At 36.4% G+C, this 16,902-nt stretch overlaps 2 protein-coding genes across 2 annotated transcripts in view; both read left to right on the forward strand.

Annotated features, from left to right (window-relative positions):
• Positions 1–1,768, forward strand: part of PTPN22 (protein tyrosine phosphatase non-receptor type 22) — a 56,422-nt gene extending 54,654 nt beyond the window's left edge. The window contains exon 22 of the mRNA XM_004380386.2: positions 1,174–1,768. Within this exon, the coding sequence (XP_004380443.2) occupies positions 1,174–1,238 (65 nt within the window). The 3' untranslated portion in view covers positions 1,239–1,768. The remainder of the gene's footprint in view (positions 1–1,173) is intronic.
• Positions 1,769–3,790: 2,022 nt separating this feature from the next.
• RSBN1 (round spermatid basic protein 1) overlaps positions 3,791–16,902 on the forward strand; it is a 46,566-nt gene continuing 33,454 nt past the window's right edge. Inside the window, exons 1-2 of the mRNA XM_004380390.1 lie at positions 3,791–4,559; positions 14,468–15,141. Of these exons, the coding sequence (XP_004380447.1) occupies positions 3,854–4,559; positions 14,468–15,141 (1,380 nt within the window). The 5' untranslated portion in view covers positions 3,791–3,853. The remainder of the gene's footprint in view (positions 4,560–14,467; positions 15,142–16,902) is intronic.

Raw genomic sequence — 16,902 nt, forward strand, 5'->3', positions numbered from 1 at the left:
TGTTCAATTTGAGTCTCTAAGATTACTAGGAGCCCTGGCGGCACAGTGGCTAAGCACCTGGCTGTTAACTGAAAGGTCAGCAGTTCAAACCACCAGCCTCTCTGAGGGAGAAAGATGTAACAGTCTGCTTCTGTAAAGATTTACAGCCTTGGAACCCCTGTGGGGCAGTTCTATTCTGTCTTACAGGGTCGCTATGAGTTGGAATCGACTCAACAGCAATAGATAAGATTACTAAGTGTATGGAGGGTACCTTGAAAATATACCTCCATCGAAGTAAGGAAGTCATATGTTACTGAAGTCATAAAGAACCAATGTCAAAAAAAAAAAGACTTCTAAATAGGAAAAAGAAAGAAAGAAAGAAAGGCATGGGTTCAAATACCAACTGTCTCTTGCTAAGTGATCTTGAGCACAAAGTTCCCTAACCTCTCAATGCTTCAGTTTTCCTTTCTGAATAAAAAGTGAGAATAATGAAAAAAAAAAAAAAAAAAAAGAACCAGTGTCATCAACCTGCAAATCTTTTGAAAGTACCAAGAAATAAGCCTTCGTAAGTTGTGAAATTTGTCCTTATCCTCCTTCTTTGTGGGAGGGAATGTTTGAGGGAGAGAAAGAAATAAAAATGATTAATTAACCAGTTATTTTTCAATATTGTTTATTATATTATTTTTTTCTAAGTTCTTCAAACATAATCTCTTAGTAAATTAAGGGCTTTATGGGCCAAAGTAGAGGATTTAATACAATAATTTTTTGTGTAAAGTAATAGGGCTTATTTTTCTGAAATTGAGATTTCCCAGTTTTGTTTTTTTGATGGGTGGGTGGATGTGGAAAGACACAGATAAATGATGGTATATACCGTACTGAATTATCAAAGGCTTTTATAACCAGAGTTCTTCTTCCAATTATTACCATTATTAAATTTGTAAGTGCTCTACAAATTTAAAATGTTATTAGTATTCTGTTGTTATAATGTAAGCTTTAAATTAATTAGTATAAAGCCTTTATAATCTATTACTACATTTATCGAAGTTGCTGCCTAACCTTTTGAAAAAAACGCATGTATTTGCATATATTATAAAACATACATTATAAAATATATTTACATGTATTATAACATTCGAGAATTCATTTTTATATAAAAATCTTACTCTTTTTAGTGAATTTTATTTTTATTTCCAGGATTTGCAAATCGTTTTTCAAAACCCAAAGGACCAAGGAAACCACCACCAACTTGGAATATTTAATTCAACTTTGGATTCAGACAACAGTTACGTGCTTGGCTGCTAACGGAAAGGCTGGCAGTTCAAACCCACCCAACGGGGCTCCACGGGAGAAAAACCTGCTGATCTATTTCCGCATGGATGACAGTCAAGAAAGTCCTATGGGTTGGTTCTCCTGTGTCACGTGGAGTTGCTACGAGTTGGAATTGACTCCATGGCCCCATCAATAACAAGGCTGCAAGTGTATCTGTAAATAAAACTACTAGAATACTGCTGTCTAAAATAAATGTGGTCTATATTATTATCAACAACAAAAACATGCTAATATGTTGAATAGCTTTTAAAAGAAAAGCAATATGGAAACAAATGCCAGAAGTTTTGCATTTTCATCTCATTTACCCTGGGTTGGAAACAGCAGATAAAGGTTTGTCACTTGTGCTTATGCAGAGAATGCTATATTTGAAACACGGTTACAGAGTGGATTTATTTTTCATTTTTGGAAAAAAGTTATTTTTATGGAGCCCTCGTGGTGCAGTGGTTAAGACCTCAGGCTGCTAACCAAAAGGTTAGCAATTCGAATCCACCGGCTGCTCCTTGGAAACACTATGGGGCAATTCTACTCTGTCTTATAGGGTTGCTATGAGTCGGAATCAACTCGATGGCAACAGGTTTCTTTTTTTAATTCTATTTTACTTTTCTACATAAATACAGTATACAGTTTAAAAGATTTTAAGAGTTGGATTTCACATATTATATTTTTACATTGTCAGAATTTACCATAAGAAGTGTTTAAAAAAAAAAAAATCTTACTTTGTGATTGCAGTACAAAATTGCTGCCGTGACAATGATTATTCCCTAGGAGTTACTTTTGCCTTAAATGGAGTATACCTTGTGCATCTTTTTCAAATGTTTAGGAAACTATAGTAGTAACAAAAGGAGAAGTTATATTTAAGGAAATACCAGTACCAGTGCCAGTTGGTGTCCAGTCAACTCCAACTCATGGTGACCTCATGTGTGTTAGAGGAGAACTGTATTCCTCAGGGTTTTCAATGGCTGATTTTTTGGAAGTAGACTGCCAGGCCTTTCTTCTGAGGTACCTCTGGGTGGACTTGAACCTCCACCTCTCAGCTCTCTACATTAACCATTAAATAGGGACTCCTACTTAAGGGAATAAAATATGTAAATATGACAGTAATCATTGTTTTTAGATATACCAATTTCCAATTACTGAAGTATAACCAACGAAATAGCTATCTTTTGGTAGCATTTTCTTCATTTGAAAAGTCCTGTAAAACATGTACAACTTATATATAAAATCAAACAGAAGAATTACTGGTTTAAAAAAATATTTCTATATGATTATGGATCTTTACTTAAGAAAATCTGATCGTTCAAATCTATTTTACATAACAGATAAGTTAGTAATTATTATTACAAAGGATTCACCTGACTTCCTTCCTCTAATGACTTAACAATTCTCTTTATTTTTAACAAAATGTAACTTTTAGAAACTAGTACTTAAACATCATTTACGCTACATTTTTCATTAGGAATCTTGATAGTGCAAATTGAACGAAATACTGTTACATAACTATCGCAGTACAATGAATGTAATAGGTACTCAATAAACTTTTTATTTTTAAGCTAACTTTATTGGAGTAGTGTTCACTTAGCTGAAGTAATGTTTACCCAGGCACTAATAACACCAAACCACAGTAATTTTATCTGCTGAGCACTTAATGGTCAGTCAAATATTTCCATGTATCTTTATCATGTACAAATTATAGTCAAAGAATCCTAGATAAAATCTGAAGTGACAACCAAATTGTAAAAGAATTTCTGAGCAGCAGCCATCCCTTGTGAACGATGACGGTATCTGGAGTGTTTTCTCATGGATACATTTTTTTCTCATTTATGCAACCTCATACCCCAAATTGCAAAATATCGTACCTAAAAAAATATTTTTTAAACATGGTTTTCCATCAAGTTTTTGTTAACTGTAGGGATGTATTCAAAATAAATGGTCTCTACCTTAATAGGCATTAGAAAGAAGGATGTGACTCCTGGCGAAGTGGGGCCGTGCTCTACGCTCCCAGACAGTTTTTGCACCTGCCTTGTTACGCCTGTAGTTGTAACCATCTTCAGACATCTTCATGAATTTCTGAACTGCAGCCCTGTTATGTTTTAAAGGAAAATCGCCCTGATTTTGCATATTACTTAATTCCCACTACTCCTTCATTTCATTGTTAGTCAAGACTGGAGATTCTTTTACCTCACAAAGGTCATAAGAATTATGAAAATTACAAGTAACTATGGAGACCACCTACTTCGTGTAAAATGACGAAGGGGCACAGGAAGATGATAATGGGTACGCGCGGAAAGACTCTGAAAGCCATTAATATTGTTTCGGCCGTTAAGGCGGTTGGCGGCAACTTGCCGCCCAGTGGCGGTTGCGTCGCAGCCCGAAGCGTGACTCGGCGCACGCTCCCTCTCCGATCCTCCACTCACAGAGCCAGGGACGCGGCGAGAGGAGCGGGGAAACTACTGCTCCCATGAGGCTTTGCGCAGCCCAGGGTGCTTTACAATAGCAGCTCCGTTGGAGAGGCCTGCGGAGAAACGCAGGAACAGCCGCTTCCGGCATGTTCAGCTCAACCCCGAGAGCAGCCGAGAAGTGGAGGGCGGGGGAGAGACTCCAATGCCCAGCGGGCCGTGCGCGGACGACGCTTGCGCGATTCGCGGACGGGGGGGCGGTCGGGCCATTTAAATGTGTGTTTGTGGGTGAAATGGCTGCGCAGGTCGGAGCTGTGCGCGTAGTACGGGCGGTGGCGGCGCCGGAGGAGCCGGACAAAGAGGGGAAAGAGAAACCCCATACGGGGGCTTCGCCGCGGGGCGTCAAGCGGCAGCGCCGGGCGAGCAGTGGGGGGTCTCAGGAGAAGCGGGGGCGGCCGAGCCAAGACCCCCCTCTTGCGCCCCCTCACCGGCGGCGTCGTAGCCGCCAACATCCCGGGCCGCTGCCGCCAACGAATGCAGCCCCAACCGTTCCAGGCCCTGTTGAGCCTCTGCTTCTGCCGCCTCCGCCACCACCTTCGCTGGCACCCGCCGGGCCTGCTGTCGCTGCCCAGCTCCCGGCCCCAGGCACCTCGGCCCTCTTCACCTTCTCGCCCCTGACGGTGAGCGCGGCCGGGCCCAAACATAAGGGCCACAAGGAGCGGCACAGGCACCATCACCACCGCGGCCCGGATGGTGACCCTACTCCCTGTTTTCCGGGCGATCTCAAGCACAAGGACAAGCAGGAAAACGGCGAGAGGAGTGGGGGGGTGCCAGTGATCAAGGCCCCCAAGAGAGGTGAGAGCAGGCAAACTGCCCCGGGCTTGGGTTCTAGGTTTCAGTTCCGATACCCCGCCCCTTTAGTACTGAACGACGCCAAACCTCCTGCTGCTCTAGTCCCCTAAGCCCACTGGGGTGGACTCTGAATTTCAGACCGTTGACACAGTCTGACCTACTTGAGGCTTCTCGCTCCGAGGCCAAGCTGTCAGTTACCAGCCCCTTTTACAGTCCCGGAGCCTCCACTAACGTTTGTTTTCAAATTCGGCAGGGTTTCCGCGCGGCGCGGTCCTTGGCATCGGATTAGTAGGTGGGATATTAAAAATTGCCTTTCTAAAGTAAAGGCTTGTCGCTAAAATCCTTTATCCCTGTTTTCCTTGCTGGAAAGCTTTAATAATCACCCTCGCCCGCACTAATGAGTTTGAATTCTTCTAGAGGTTACACGACTCACTGGTTGCCAGCTTCTGCAAAGTAAAATATCAAACCGTTTTCTTGGTTCTTTTTTATCTAGAAGTGAAAGTCATTTTTTTATATATTGTCTGTCTTGTTCTTAGAATAGAGATGGGGAAGGTTTTCTCTCTTTTGATCCTAGAAAATAGGGCCAGTAATGCCTCTGAAAAGTCGAAAGTGTGCAGTTGCATTTTATTCTGCCTAGTTCAACAGTTTGAAAGTCTATTTAATTCCAGTAACACTAAAGTAAAGAGTATTTAACCCAGAAAATGTAGGAGTACCTAATTGTAGGTTCTAGAGAAATTAGGTTGGCCCAAACCAGTGTCTTCCCATTCCAGAGTTATTTGTAGCATTTATTTATATTTTTTTGTGGAAGAAATAGGGTATGAATTTTGACTATACTATATGTAATTTGTATATCATATAACTAATTGTATCTCCTCAAGAAGATTTTAGGATACTTCTATGTTTCTGAGTTCTGGCCTGGTTAGGCTGTTACATGTTAATGAACCAGCATTTCAGTATAAAGTTTTGTTAGTCTTGTGTTGTTTCTGTATATCTACTCTTAATTTAGGGCTAATCCTTTTGTTGTTGTTGTTGTTCTTCCAGATACTGCAGATATTTGCTCACTAGGTATTGAATTAAATCTCTCTTCCTTTGGTGGTATCCAAGTCCTGTCCTCAGGAATAGAACTGTGGCAGCTGACAGGAGTGCCATTTTCCACCACCAGTATGCAATGATCCTGCTCTTTTATTTTTACTTTTGTTCTCCACCTTCTCATTTCTACTGTGTATTTTAACCATGCAGAGCTAGAGGGACTCTTACAGATCATTCAGTTTAAATTTATAGAAGAGGAAATTGAGGCCCAAAGTAGTGAAGAGACTTGTCTAATCAAGTCACAGTTAATTAGTACTAAGTTAAAAAAAAAAAAAAAAATGTTTTTTCCCAATGAATCGTTGGGAAAATAAGGAGTAGAACCCTTATCTCCTGAATCCCAGTACAGGCTTCATTTCCCAGTTGTACAACATTGCCTTCTCTTTTTGCTATTCATTTTTTTCCACTGTTGCTTACCTTTTCTCTGTACCTTGACATCATAGTGACAGTGGGAAACTTTAGGTCATCAAGGATCTCTGTCTAGCCCCCTTTTATGAGGGGGAAATGGCAGTGAAGTGTAATAATTCATAATATATTTTCTCTGAAGATTGCAAGGCCCTGTGCTCTTTAAAAAGAAACAACCCTCCAACCCAGTGCTGTCCAGTAGAAAGTTCACTGATGATGGAAGTGTTCTATACTGTGCTAATATGGTAAGTCACTAGCCACAGGTGACTCTCGAGACAAGTGTGAAAGACTTGAAATGTAGCTAGTGTGACTGAGGAACTAGGTTTTATTTAATTTTAATTTATAATTAAATTGTCACATATGGCTAGTGGCTACCACATTGGAATAGTGCAGCTAAAAGCATTGGTAGTTTGCCAGCATGTGAAAAAGAAAAGTGGGTTAAGATCAGGCCATTTAAACATTTTAATTTTTGGTTGAGAGACTGTTGGGTTATATACCCAGACTGTATTCTGAGGGAAAAGGGTTCCCTAGCCAGATATATTCAGGGAAAACTGCATACTATATACATGACATGTACTAGCATTTTAAAAGTTCTGTGAATCCTACAGAAAATAAACTGGTTTAACCTTGCTTAATTCAGGCTTTTCCACACATTGACCAGATACGTATCCCCCCTGTTTCTTTGAACATCTCTATACTTGCTACAGTGGTATGCAGAAGGCATGTTTCTGGAGTCAATCTGTTTAAATCTTGGCTCTACCACTTACTGTGTGACCATGGGCAAATTGCTTTTACCTCTTTCTGCCTCACTTTTCCTATCTGTAAAATGAGGTTGTAGTATTTTCTTACAAGGTTGTTATGTGAATGAAATGCAGCAATATGTGGAAAGCACTTAAAACAGTGCCTGGCTGATAGTAAGCACTCAATTAATACTAGTTTTTATTATTTTATCATGCTTAGTCCTTGAAACAACTCTCAAGATTAATAAGGAGAGTGAGTATACCCTTGTTACTTACAGAGCTACATCTTAGCTTTGCTTATCCTCAGATTTTTTTATACTATTATATTTTATAATATTCTCCATAAAATATAGTCACGTGAAATAAAAAATAAAATTTTTCAGTTTCACTTGACTATATTTTATGCGAAGTATTATAAAATAATATGTGATCCTATTTAATTCTGTGAAATTGTGGATGTTGGACAATCAGATAGGTTCAGGAGTTGGCAAAATCTGCTTATTTTTGTTTTAGCTTTTTATTTTGAGATAATTATAGATTCATAGGAAGTTGCAAAAATAGTATGTAGAGGTCTCTACCTTTCACCAGTTTCCCCAATGGTTACATTTTACATAATTCTTGTACAATGTCAACACCAGGAAATTGACATTGGTACAATGTGTATATATAGTTCTATGCTATTTTATCACCAGAGTAGATTAGTGTTAACACCACTGCAATCAAGATACAGAACTATTCCATCACTACAAACATATCTCTGTGCTAACTCTTTATAGTCTTAAGCACTTACTTCCTTCCGTCCCCTAATCCCTAACCCCTGGCAATCACTAGTCTGTTCTCGATTTCTATAATATTGTTATTTCTGAATGGAATCATACAATGTATGATCTTTAGAGATTGGCTTCATTCACTTAGCATTGTGTCCTTTAGATCCGTCCAAGTTGTGTGTATCAGTAGTTCCTTTTTATTGCTGAGTAGTATTCCATGGTATGGATATACCACAGTTTAACCATTCACCTATTGAAGGCCATCTTGGTTGTTTCTAGTTTTTAGCTATTATGAATAAAGATTTTATGAACATTCATGTTTAGGTTTTTGTGTGAATGCAAATTTTCATTCTTCTGGGAATGTAATTGCTGGGTCATATGGTAAGAGTATGTTCAGTTTTTCCAAGATTGCCAAACTATTTTTACAGTGTCAGTACCATTTTATATTCCCACCAGCAGTGTGTGAAAGATCCAGTTTCTCTGCACCCTTGCCAGTATTTGGTATTGTCACTATTTTTGGTTTAACTGTTCTAATAGGTATATAGTGATAGCTTATCATAATCAATTTGCATTTCTCTAATGGCTAGTGATAGTGAACATTATTTGATATATCCTTGTCAGTAAAATGTCTCTGTGTTGTTTCCCCACTTTCTAATTACGTTGTTATTTTAACTGTTAAGTTTTTAGAGTTCCTTATATGTTTTAGATATGAGTCCTTGGTCAGATATGTGGTTTGCTAGTATTTTTTATGAGTCTGTAGCTGACCTTTCCATCCTCTTAACAGTGTCTTTCACAGAGCAAAAGCTTTAATTTTGATGCCTAGTTTCCTGGTTTTTTAAAAAAAATAGATCTTGCTTTTAATATCATGTCTGATACCAAGCCCTAGGTCCCATTTTTTTCCTAAAAGTTTTCTAGTTTTGCCTTTTACATTTTAAATCTATGATCCATTTTGAGTTTTAATTTTGCACAAGGTTTGAGGTTTAGGTTGAGTTTTTTTTTTTTTTGGTTGCCTGTGGATATTCATTTGCTCCAGCACCATTTGTTGAAAAGACTATTCTTCCTTCATTGACTTGCTTGTGCATCTTTGTCAAAAATCTGTTCCACCACCTGTTTTTGTATGGCCCGCAAATTAAGTTTTTTCCCAGCCATTTAAAAGTTGTTTTTTGCATTTTCAGTGGTTGGGGGAAGAAAAACCCATGATGCAGTATTATATGAAATCCAAATTTCGGTTTCCAGAAATAAAGTTTTGTTGGAACACAGCCCCGCTCATTCATTTAAGTATTGTCTGGTAGTTTTCATACTACAATGGCAGAGTGGAGTAGTTGAGACAGAGACCATATGGCCTGCAAAGCCTACTGTCCAGCTCTTTATAGGAAAAGTTTGCTGACCCCTGAGATAGGTCATTTAGCTAAGAGACATGTTTCTACACTCCAGTTCAACAGCACTCAATCCAAATTCATGGATAGACTAATCACAAATTAATACTAATCCCAGATGTTTGGAATTGCTCATGAATAGTTGAACAGAAACTTAATCTGTAAATGCTAAGGTCAACTTGCTTCATCTGTAAAACAGGAAGTAAAATGATTTTCAAAGAGGTTAAGTGACACGCTTAAAATTTTGTAGTTGGTAAGTGATAGAATGAATCTAGAACCCAATTCTTCTGACTCACGATCCCATTGGTTTTTCACTTTTCACTAAGCATGTTTGGATTGATAAGCTAATAAAGATATATTTAAAACTTTAAAAAGATTTCTTGTAAGCAACAGGCTTGAGTAACTAAACTGACAATTACTTGTGTCTTTTGAAATCACATTTTGTTTCCCTCTTATTACTCATAAAAGCATAGAACAAACATTACTCGTCAAAACCCATCAAAAGAAGAATTTCTTTGTATTATTTTTGTTTAGTAAATTTACAATTTTAATCATACTTAAATTTTTTTTTAAAGGGAAGAAAGGGGATGGGTATCGATCCCCATAGCTCTTTGCCCCAATGTCATTAAATGACAAGACTGCTTTTACATATGCCCTTGTTGAGTCAGCCTTGCTTTCTCTTTTTTTCCATCTTTGACCAATTGCTCAACTGCTATCACAGGGGAAGTGTTCCTAAGCTAGACAAATAATGGAAATTCTCTGTGATGTAAAAAATCTAGTGGCAGGAATTTTAAATCCAGAAATACTTGATTGTTTTTGGTTAAAGGAGTGGGAAAATTATATTGAGGTTACACAGAAAACTAATATGAACAGGTAATGTCATTTATCAGAACAACAACTTCAGGGAATGATACTTATCCCTATCCTGCTAGGGAAAGGCAAAAAAGTCTTTAAGGACTTAAAAATTTTTGCATTTGTGTAACATAAAAAATGCCATTGGCTCTCTTGTGAGTTCAGTCTTTGTGATCATGTAGAATAATCATGTAGTTGACAGTTAAGTATTTGTTAAATGAAGTTGTGCTCCGTTTATTGGAGATTCTACCAAGCCACCTCAAGTCCGTTAATTGTAATTAGATAATCTTAGTTGATCAACTAAGGTGTGTGTTGTGGGAAGAGTTGATAGTGGAGGCAAAAAGAAACAATACGCTGTAGTGCAGTGTATTGGAAGAACATAAGTTTTGGAGTCAGACAAGAGAGTTTGAATCTTGGCTGTCACTTGCTAGTTTTGTGACCCAATATAAGTGACACATCTGTTTCCATCTCTGTGAAAAGGAGGCATTTATCTACTTCACTGGTTTGAGGATTAAAATGAGATATATGGTCCCTAGCAGACACTCAGTGAATAATAGTTTTCTTCCTTCTTTCTAAGATTTTTTTTTTCTTTTTTGTGTCATTCTCATTTGGTACCCTACATTGTACTCTAGGCTGGTAATTTCCAGCTCTAGTTTTGATAGCCCAGAGTCTTTGCCAGTATTCCAAGAAAGGTTGTCAAATACTACCATTATGATTATGATAATCAAGATTCTGATTTATTTTACATCAAGTACTGTGATGAGTGCCTTACATTCATTGTCTCATTTAGTCCTTACAATAACCTTGTGAGATAGATACTAGTATTAATAACAATATGAGAAAATTGAGGTTTAAAGAGATTTAAGAGCTTACCCAGAGACTTGGTAAGCAGTGGAGCTGGGACATTAACCTAGGTCAACTGTAAAGCATATGCTTTTAATTAGCACAGTATACTTCCCATAGAATTCAGCTGTTTTTAGGTAATAATAGTAGTGAAAATATATTCAGTATTAGGAGTATTCTAAGTACTTTATACATCATTTCATTTAATTTGTACACTAATTTATGAGGAGGTACTCATATTTTTCCCCAAGGTACAGAGCACAAGGTATAGAGAAATTAATTTGTACAAGGTTATCTTGCTAGGAGGTGGTGGAACAGGGATTCAAATCCAGCCAGCCACTCTTAAAACACCTTCATGTGGAAGGGTGAGGGGTAAAGTAAGGCAGTGTTATAAACACACAATGATACACTAAAAGTTGGCCTTCAAAAAGAGCAGTTTTTTGTCTTTTCTTCTTAAGTTTTTATGTAGAACTGGAACAACTCTTAAGACCAAAAATAATTTATTTTCAGAAAATAACTTTAGCCCTTTTCTTTAATGTGATTAATAAAATGTAAATAATTATAATTATTTGGCTTTTATTATCCATCATGATTTTTAGAAGTTGAGGATATTAATTGCATGTTTTTTACTTCTAAGCTATAATTCAGCAGTAAGAATGGTGTTATATATTTAAGGTTTTAATGTAGAAAGTTTGTTTTTTTAATCTCACAGTTTGATATGTGAAAGCTTTCTAGATATGGTCCTTAATCACAGATACAGTGTAGCTTGGCTATTTTCCTGTAAAGAATTTATGTCAATAAATTTTAACTTTTCCACTGTGGGGAAATACTCAAAATGTGACTTCCTGAATACATTGGAAAACTAAAATACTACACCAGAAATGGGAAGATAATGAAGACTTTAGACATTGACTTTTAAGTAACATTTTTTGTTCAGTGCAAGGCAGCGTCAGTATCTTTCTCATAAAGCGACGATGCCTGACTTACTGTACTAACCTTTAAAAACTAGTGTATAGGTATGCCATTCTCAATTAGCTGTCGCCATATAATTAAAAAAAAATTGTTTCTTCATGGAAATTCATTCGCTGGTATGACACAAATCTTAGCCTTAGATAAGAGTAAAAATGTTAAAAATAGGATTAGCCAAGAGAATGATTAAAGTTTATTTCATATTTTAAACCTTTATCATGTTGACATATGAGATTATAGTCAATTTAAGGTCTTTTTCATTTTTCTAGTACAGTGTTGTTTTTTTTTTTTTTTGAGATGGGTCATGTTGAACTAATTGAATGGTTCTCATATAAATGAGTTTGGTAATAAAACCCACAGAGACTTGGCCATGTTAGAAATACAGTGGTAAACTGATGGTAATATAGAAAATGTGTTACAATCAAGGCAGCTCACTCTTGGTGTTAATTTTATTGGCAGATCTAGGTCACAGTTCATCTTTTGCATACCAAATACCTCTTCTGAAAAGTTAAAATAACAGAATCTATTCAGAGAGATTTTTTTCTTTTTTTTTCCTGTGAAATTGCTAAAACATTTAGCAGAGGGTAGTTAGGTGACTATTTTAAAATTGGTCTAACCTTTATATTTAATGGCATTAGCATTTTGCTGCTTGGGAGAATTGCCTGAATTACTGATTTGATATATGTGGAAATGTATTTAGATGAATTTTATCTGGTAAGAAATATAAATGACTTACAAAGTGTTTTAACTAATTCTCAAAGATATAGTTGTATACAGAATAAAAGATTGACTGCTTTTTCTCTTACTAACTTATGCAAACTGGTTATATGTGTATTTTGGTATATGATCTTAGTTTGATTACAAGTGATGTTTGCAAGTGCAAGGTTTTCATTTTGTTCTCAAACAGAATGAAAGTCATTCAGTATCTATACACTTAAAAGTCTTTGACTTGCCCTTTTAAATATTTTCTTTATTAGGTTTCATAATTGTTGTAATATTTGCTTTGGATGATTTTGCCTAGAGTACTGCAATATCATATATTTACATATTATACCAAGTAAATTCTTTACTGTAAAATTTATTGAACTTGATTCTTCCCAGGTGTAATAGTAGGATTAATTGGAATATCTGTGTTAACACTGAATTACTTGAATCATGTCAGAGATACTATTGTTACGGTAGATAAATTCTATACAGTAAATACCAGATCAAGCTTGAAGGTTAGTCAGGGCAATACCTGATAGTTCATCTTTAAGATTTTTTGCTAGGTATGTTTTCCAACTAGTAAATTAAAGATGCCATTCTGTATTGAGTTTGTCAATCCATGATAATGCTTTAAAAATTAAAAACAATTATAAAAGCAATACATGTTTATTATAGAAAATTAGAAAATATAGATAAGCAAAACAAAAGAAAGCTAGATATTTAGAATCTACTGCCTATAGGCAACCATCATTAATACCTTGGTGTATATTTCTCCAGATCTTTTTCTGTGTTGTACACATAAAATGTATATAAATCAGCCAGACTTTCTCCTCTCTTTAGGTCTTTTGTTAGCTATTCTTTCTTCCTGGTGTATTTTTCCCTAGATCTTCACATGCCTGGCTCATCTTACTATTTAGGTCTCGGCCTAAATGCCACCTCCCAAAGAGAGCTTCCCTAACATCTAGTGTAGCCTGCTCATTACATACTACTACTTGATACTTTCTTTTTCTTGTCAAATTAGATTGTAAGCTCCAAGAGAGTAGGGATTGTGTCTGTCTTATTCAGCACCATATCTCCAGTGCCCAGAAGAGTAACTGGTACATAGTAGGTGCTTAGTAAATGTTTGAATGAGTAAATGTTTACTATTATAAAAATGGAATCAGACTGTATATGTGTTAGGTGCTCTGGAAAGAAAGGTGAGTAACATATATAGTCTCTGACCTTATATTGCTTACAGTTTAGAGGAGAGATGGGAAATTAAATATGCAATAACACAGAGTGTGATAAGTGCTGTGGTAGGGGAAGTACAATAGGAGCATGTAGCATGCTGGAGCAGCTATCCAAATGGGGTAGGGGAGAGTTGTTAGAGAAGGCTTTCTGGAATAGTGACAGTGTAATCATTTTAAACCTTGTAATTTGTATGTCAGTTCTTTGAATCTATAATGTAATTCATAATGACTGGATAGTATTTTATAGTATGTAGGTAACAGAGTTTAATCAATCCCTTGTTATTAGACATTTAAACGGATTCCATGTTTTTGTTGTTTTCCATACTGTGGTCATGGACATCTTCGTGTATCTTCAGTTATTTTCCTGAGGGTAATTTTCACTTGGAAGTGGGATTTTTTGAGTCTGAGAGTTATAAATATTTTCAAGGCTGTTGATACGTAGTGCCAGTTGTACCAGTATATACTTCCAGCATCAGTGTATGAGAATGCCCTCCCCGCCCACCCCCAAATCTTGCCAATTTGTTAGGCAAAAATGGTGTCTTATGGCTTAATTTGTCTTTGTTTGATTTACCTATATGTACCATAGTAATTTGTAGACTGACAGCAAAATATGATGAGTTTAAATTTAGATTTTACAGTGGTTACTGAACAGATATTCCATATAATATGGCACATGTGGAATTACTTGAATATTTCCTTTAGTTTTGATTGCAAGTCGTATTAAATTATATGCTTACTCTTGCATTAACTACTTTTTAGCATTATCTTCAACCCAGAATATTAATGTATTTTAAGATTTTTGTCTCCATTTTTTAAACATGTAAGTTGTAATGACAAATTCAGAGATTGAGAATAGGCTGTTTGAAATCAAATACCTTAAGAAGCTTATGTCTTGACACTAGGCCTAGCAACTAACTTCTTTTTAATTATTGTGACCAGAAACACCAGATGAAAATGGTAAAACCCAGAGAGCTGATGATTTTGTCTTGAAGAAAATAAAGAAGAAAAAGAAAAAGAAACATCGAGAAGATACGCGAGGAAGACGCCTTAAAATGTATAATAAGGAAGTACAAACCGTCTGTGCTGGTCTGACCCGCATCAGTAAGGAAATCCTCACGCAAGGACAAATAAATAGCACTTCGGGAGTTAATAAGGAGTCCTTCAGGTATCTGAAAGATGAGCAGCTGTGCCGATTAAATTTGGGCATGCAAGAATATCGGGTACCCCAGGGAGTACAAACACCTTTTATGACTCACCAGGAGCATTCTATTCGTAGAAGTTTCTTAAAAACAGGTACTAAATTTAGCAACTTTATTCATGAGGAGCACCAGTCCAATGGTGGTGCTCTTGTCCTTCACGCATACATGGATGAACTCTCATTTTTGTCTCCAATGGAGATGGAGAGATTTTCTGAAGAGTTTCTTGCTTTGACATTCAGTGAAAATGAGAAAAATGCGGCTTACTATGCTTTAGCAATAGTGCATGGAGCGGCTGCTTATCTCCCAGACTTCTTGGACTACTTTGCTTTTAATTTCCCCAACACTCCAGTGAAAATGGAAATTCTGGGCAAGAAAGATATAGAAACAACAACCATTTCAAATTTTCACACTCAGGTAAGATAAAAACATTGTTAAATTATTTAGTAAATATAGTTACGTTATCACAACAGTAGTAACCTCATTCTGTTGCATAGCACATACCAGCACACTTTTTGATAAAAATTCATGGTGGGAAAGGTGTTTCAAATTGGTTTTTTCTGTCACTGAAAAATCTTAATTGCTGAAGTTCTTTGGGGTGGGTTTTGTTACTTGGTCTAAGAAATGCTTTATATATGTAGCACATTATTACAAGTCTTTTTGGAAAACCAGCTTGAAGAAAACTATTTGATCTTTCACAAAATCAGGTAATGCTACGGTGGAGGATGTGATTCACATTTAGTGGCCTCATGATCACTTTACTTAAGACTTAATCTTATATGTCATAGTAAAACACATGATGACATTGGCCTATTTATTTGCCAGGTTTTTGCTTCTCTTCTTTCAGTAACTTGTTGGCAGTCTATCCCAGAAACATACCCTACATGTGTGACTTGGAAGTGTCACTAGGAAGACCGCCATAGCCTCTGCTCCTCCTGCCTACACACTGTTGTAGGTGAAGACACTTTCTGAAGCCTTGCTTGGGCAGCTAGGCTTAAGTCAGCAGGGAAACCTCTCCTTCCTAACCAGTGGTTTTTTTAACTGAACTTTTTTTTTTAAATTAAGTTCTTATTTTAGGGCATAAAAAGAAATTAATAATGCGTCCAGTTTTTTTATTGCTTGCTTTTGTCATTAGGATTATGAATGGTCAGCTATGATTTTATACTACATATATTACAAATTCCATACTAGTAAAGAATATTTCACTTTTTAGGGATTTATGATTTTATAGCCTGGTTTTTCAGGTTACCTAGTAATTTGCTGCCATTCTTTTCCCTTAAGTTTTTTTTTTTTTTTTTTTTAGGTAAAGTAGACTGTTGCATAGTAAGACTCTCAGCTGCCTGCATTACAGTGGTTTCAAGCCATTTAGATTTATTTGAAACCTCTCTAATTTGAATCTTTTTAGTGATTCTTACCATCCATGCCTCCAGTGAGGGGAGTATCCAGTTTAGATTTATGAGCTTCAGAATTTCTCTAATTGAAGTTCTCTCTGCAGTAGAGAGAGCAGGAGCAGCCAATCTGGAGAGGTCGCAAGATGGGGCTGCCCAAGACGATGGAACACGATGTGCAATAAAGGGCTTCGTCTTGGATTTTGGCCTTGTTACCACAATCAGGTACCGAAGTGCTGACTTTTGTAGATTTTGTTTTTTCTTTTTCTTATATTTTTTTTTAAAAGGAGTTTTTCCCATTGAAGCTTAAGAAATCATATTTTTATAAATATTGCAGAAGAAATTGAAATAGTTCTCCTAATATAGTCTGTCATCCTGTAAGTCCCCATATAACAAGGAAAGATATAGCTGAGAGCACAGTTGACATGTTCTATCACTTTTTTAGTTTAGAAAAATGCAGCAAATTTTCTCTTCTGTTTGATAGACCAACAAGCATATCTGAGAAATAAAGCAGAAATATGTGGGGGGAGAAGTCCTGGTTTTGTAAGGGCAACTTTTTAACTTTCATGTTAGTTATCAGATAGTGAATCAAATTTATATATTAACAGACAGTACCCAGTCTAAGTAGTTAATAAAAGAAGATATCTCTAAAAATTCCCTGCTGATTTTTGTCCTCTAATTCTTTTTTTAAAAATGGAGCTGAAATTTACATGACTGTACCAACAACTTACCTTGAGATTTACTTTGATATTTACACAATAACTTTTTAAGAACATATCAGATTATTATT

This window comes from Trichechus manatus, unplaced genomic scaffold (genome assembly GCF_000243295.1).
Source record: "Trichechus manatus latirostris isolate Lorelei unplaced genomic scaffold, TriManLat1.0 scaffold00073, whole genome shotgun sequence".
In the NCBI taxonomy this organism is placed as follows: Eukaryota; Metazoa; Chordata; class Mammalia; order Sirenia; family Trichechidae; genus Trichechus; species Trichechus manatus.